At 37.4% G+C, this 4,588-nt stretch overlaps 1 protein-coding gene across 1 annotated transcript; it reads right to left on the reverse strand.

Moving 5' to 3' along the window:
- Positions 1-538: 538 nt before the first annotated feature.
- LOC140013650 (glutathione S-transferase T1-like) lies at positions 539-4,322 on the reverse strand. Its single transcript, XM_072063240.1, has 7 exons — positions 4,146-4,322; positions 3,917-3,990; positions 3,742-3,805; positions 2,999-3,052; positions 2,468-2,547; positions 1,562-1,767; positions 539-1,001 (listed from the first exon to the last, which is right to left on the reverse strand). The coding sequence occupies exons 1-7, from the start codon at positions 4,208-4,210 to the stop codon at positions 816-818; spliced, it is 729 nt and encodes a 242-aa protein (XP_071919341.1). The 5' UTR covers positions 4,211-4,322; the 3' UTR covers positions 539-815.
- Between the last annotated feature and the right edge of the window lie 266 nt (positions 4,323-4,588).

The following is a 4,588-nucleotide window of genomic DNA, read 5'->3' on the forward strand; positions in this document are numbered from 1 at the left end:
TTTAATGTCTCAATTCATATTTATTTCCATGCAAATTTATATTGAAATAATAAAATTATCCCTCCTAATAAGTCCAAACATTGCACTTGAATTTGGCATTTTGTGCACATATGATTGTAGGACCAAAAAATGGGTTGCAGCATTATCAGCACCATTATGTTTGTATTGTCAAATTGGATTTTATTGCCTTCTTTTGTATGTTTTGTAGGTAATGACAATCTTTTGGCAAATATTAATCATACTTCACTTTTTATAACAACACTCCCACTGTTATCTTTATTATATAATTTTTATTTAATAAACTACATTATTAAAAAGGATGGGGAGAAGACCATTATGAAAAAAATGAAATCCAATCTTTATTATCAAAGGTAAATCGATGAAAACTTTGGAACCTTCTTTTTATATGTTTTTATATTTTTGCATTGCATGTAGTTGACTCCTCACTCCCCAACCCCTAATCCCCCGTTTCCAGTACAGCATTGGAAAAGAGAGACATGGAGCAAATTTGAACAAATCGGACGGACATGAAACAGCGTTGGACAAGCATGGCTGGAGCTTATTGTACCAGATATTTCACATTCTTTTACTTGAAATTAGCTGCAATAGTAACAATTTCTCTTCTAGCATGCATATTCCCACTACATACTCGGTTTCCAGGCTTTTTTACACTACAAACACAAACTGCCCTTATTGCCAAACTGCCTTATTTCTTACACCAACATCTGAGATCATGATTGGAAAAGATTCTGGAGATTTTATAGGGCTTCAACATATAACAGCAATCCCACGTCTTTTGAATCCTAAGCAGCTTGTCAGCTGGTTTTCGTCTCACCACTGCCTGCACCAGCCAGCGCCTTCTTTATCATCTCTTTGTTCTGGAAGACGGCAGCATGAATTTCATCAAAATGAGGTTGTATTGCCTTCTTTGTATCTTCAACCCATTTCCGAACTTTCTCATATGGGTCCAATATCCGTTTCTGAAGCTTCTCATCCACAAGCTACATTCAAAACCAAGCTGAAATGAGAGTTTATCACAATAGAGTTGTTCATACAAGATTTCTTCGCAAAGTCAAGGTAAATATAATAAAAGATTAGGCGTAAAAGGGCCCTTGCCTACAAGTTTAACCGCCAGAAGAGTGAACAAGTAGGAAAGCAAGATCAGAAACAAGAAAACTCTATCAAGACGGTTGTTCCAGTTTAGCCATGGCTCTTCAAGCATTGACAATAAGCCATCTCAATCAACATGACTCATCTCAACAAACACAAGGTCTGAACCAGAATTATGGCCATAGATTTGGTATTCACTTTATCCTAGAAGTCGACAAGGACTCAAACTTTTCTATTAAAATGTGCATCCCAGCAAGTGATACTACTATCCTGGAAGAAACCTAGCTGAAGACGAGCAGAAACAACAGGATGACTATTTCACTTGGGCTTTCAGAGGTACTGCTTTTTTAATATCTAAATCACTTTTCACGAGGTTGATATCACAAGGTTGATATAGAAACTATGTTTGCAAAGAAATACAACTAACAAGAGGAAAGACACCTTTTTTTACCTCAAGTTGCATAATTTCGCAGACCAAACTCAGGTCTGCTATGGAAGGTTCAGAGTTTCCCAGCAGAAATGGTCCATCACCCTTGAGCCAAAAGGATTCAATCTTTGCTAAAGAAGCTGACAGGAGCTTTTCAGCTTCTGCTGCTGCTTGAGGATCCAAAGGCCGGCCAAATAAAGGTGCAAGCGTAGTATTGAGGACTACCCCAACTGTCAAGATAAGCATACTTCAGAATGTGGTATAACATTAACAGGTAAACAGTGCTGATCATGAAGACGGAAAATAAAAATGAGACTGCTCTATATGTAACTGGGTCATTTTTAGACAAAAATCCAGTTATTCAAAAAGATTAATTTTTCCTTCTGCAGTTCTTCAATAAGGGATGGGCGGCCAACAAACATTTACTGCTCCAATTGCCAAATTTTAGGAACAGGCCAGCTTACTCAGACTAAGATTTCTACTATATCCAGTAACTCTACCATGATTCTTAGACTTCTTCACATGCTGCACTTGGGTTTCGATAATAAGTCCAAAGTATTTGCTTGTTTCGACATTTTTGCCCAATTGGTCATGGACGTTTAAGTGTTAAGTGACCCTCATATATACTCATCTTTTTGCAGTCTGTTAAGTGACTCTAGCAAGGAGACAAGAACAATGTACCACTCATTCATCTCATGTCTTTTTGTTCAAAAAATGAGAGGTAGATGTCAAAACCCAGAATTCCCACAAGGAAAATTGAGCTCATTCAAAACCATCCCAGATCTTTCTTATATTATTATCAAGATTCACCCTACAATTCCCTGTTTAATTTTTTTTGTTATTTGGTGACAAATAGCTTTCCAATAACACCAGACCACAGATAGAACAAGAATAGTTAAAATATAGTGCTTCAAAACCAAAGATTAGCACCTGAACCCCGTCGTATAGTGGAGTGATGCCAATCTAAAGCTGAGTCAATCTGTGCTCTTTTGAACACGTCTGCAGGATACCTTGGAACATGAATGTTTAGAGTAATAAGAACTGTGAAATCAATAATTAGAGCACATTCCAGCATCAGCTAGTGGAAACGCTGAATGTAGAACTAGGATTAGGACAACCAGTTTGTATGGAATATCTGTGTATTCTAGAAGCATGCCCACTTATATAAATACATGAAAATCTTGACTTCTGATTTTGTACCCTTTCCCATTGTCCATAATTAGGGCATCAAGAAAGATTAGAACGGATATCCAAAGAAAATAACAGACGTGAAAGCATACGTAGGATCTATAACTGGCCAAAAAATAGAGGCACTTGTAACGGTGCCTGCTTTTGGGAGTCCATGAGCATATTGAAATAAAATTCAGGGGACGACTGAATTCATATTTGTCTTAGAAACTAGCATGCGTTTATTTAATGTGAAACACCTTCTAAACTAGAATGCACAATGATGAGACTTACCAATGTTCTGCAATTCCAGGAAAAGCAGTTGCCAGAAATCGAAGAATAGCATGACTGCAGAGGACATTAGATGTGTGAATTCCATTAATATTGCGCACAGAAAGTCCAGGGATCAGTTAGCTAAGATGGGTAGGAGAAAATGAGCTCAAATAAATGGAGACTAGGAAAAAAAAATCTAGAAAAACCAGAGCAGCCACTTGTGTGCTTCATTATTTTCCCTTCATTTCTTTTCATTTTTCCTTTCTTTCAGGGAAGACGAAGGCAGGCCATGAGTACCAGAAATGGAAATGGAACTAAGTCTCAACTTATGAGTATATTACTACAAATCAATGTCAGTAAGACCGAAAAGAACCTAAATTGACATCATTGGATCAGTCTCAATTAACATAATTTCATCATATATCAACCATAACAATTTGCATGACGAAGAACCTTAATTTGACACACGGGATCATCACACTTCCCAAAGAGAGAATAAGAGGGGCACCCGCTATCCAATATTCAAAAGATTTAGTTTTACCCCTTCAAAATTTTGAGATTTTTTCAAAAGAAATCTTTCTAAAGCATAACAATTAGCAATTTGAAAACTATAATTTCCTTTATATCGCACTAGATGCTGGCCCAGAAGCAAAAATTAAAGCACAAAACCATACGAATAAAAACATATCACGGTTCTTTCTCCCATCTGATGATTAGAAACTAAAGAGTCCTATACATATCTTCCAGCTTCACACTTAAATTACCTCTCAAAAAGCCTGAATTTTCCATCAACTTCTATTGCTGGGACTTGCTTCATGGGATTGATTGCTGAAACAAGATCAAATTCATAATTATATTCCAGAAAGGAAAAGGCAAAAATCCTGTCTTTATATTTTGACCCAACATACAAGAAGACTGTACAGCAACATACTTACTCACCTTCGTATTCAGGAGATTTGTGCTCCCCTTTAGCCAGCTGGATTTGGACTTCTTCAAACTCAATGCCATTAGCCCTTTTCACAGACAAGTCCAAGAGCCATGAAAACTATTTAGATTGCCTCAAAATGAAGAGAGAGAGAGAGAGAGAGAGAGAGAGAGAGAGAGAGAGAGAGAGAGAGAGAAGTTAGAAATCAAGAAAAAAAGAACAAATGCATTAAAAAATCCTTACTTGCAGAGTATGAGAACTGCCCGTGATGGCTGAGACCCGCGATCAGCAAACACTTTTAACTTCATCTTGCTCTTCAGGGGTGGTCAGTAGTGAGGGATTATAGATGAGGTTCCAGCCCTTGCAGAAAGCAATTGAGATCTGAGATCTGATGAGTGATGCGGACTCGCCCCAGCCTTTATATAAACATTTTATTAACATATATAGTTCAATATGCGAATGCAATGGCCTCTATTTGAACCCAATTGCTGACGTGGCGCTCTCCCATTGGTTGATTGGTGATAGTCCTCCAATTGATTCCAATTTGATGAGTTGTCCTCCTCTGATTGGTTGGTTGGTGGTAGTCCTCCCAATTGTTTATCACATAGTGACGTGGCTAGTTTTGATTGGTCAATTGTGATGAAATTTGTCCTTCTTTTTTTCTTCCTCTACCGGTTCTTTTTTTT

This window comes from Coffea arabica, chromosome 8c (assembly GCF_036785885.1).
Source record: "Coffea arabica cultivar ET-39 chromosome 8c, Coffea Arabica ET-39 HiFi, whole genome shotgun sequence".
Taxonomy (NCBI): domain Eukaryota; kingdom Viridiplantae; phylum Streptophyta; class Magnoliopsida; order Gentianales; family Rubiaceae; genus Coffea; species Coffea arabica.

Coding starts and splice junctions, on each gene's coding strand:
- LOC140013650 (XM_072063240.1), bottom strand. CDS start 4,210: ATGAAGTTAAAAGTGTTTGCTGATCGCGGGTCTCAGCCATCACGGGCA. Junction 1,768..2,467: donor CACTATACGACGGGGTTCAG/GTGCTAATCTTT, acceptor TTATCTTGACAG/TTGGGGTAGTCCTCAATACT. Junction 1,002..1,561: donor GCGAAATTATGCAACTTGAG/GTAAAAAAAGGT, acceptor TTTTGAATGTAG/CTTGTGGATGAGAAGCTTCA.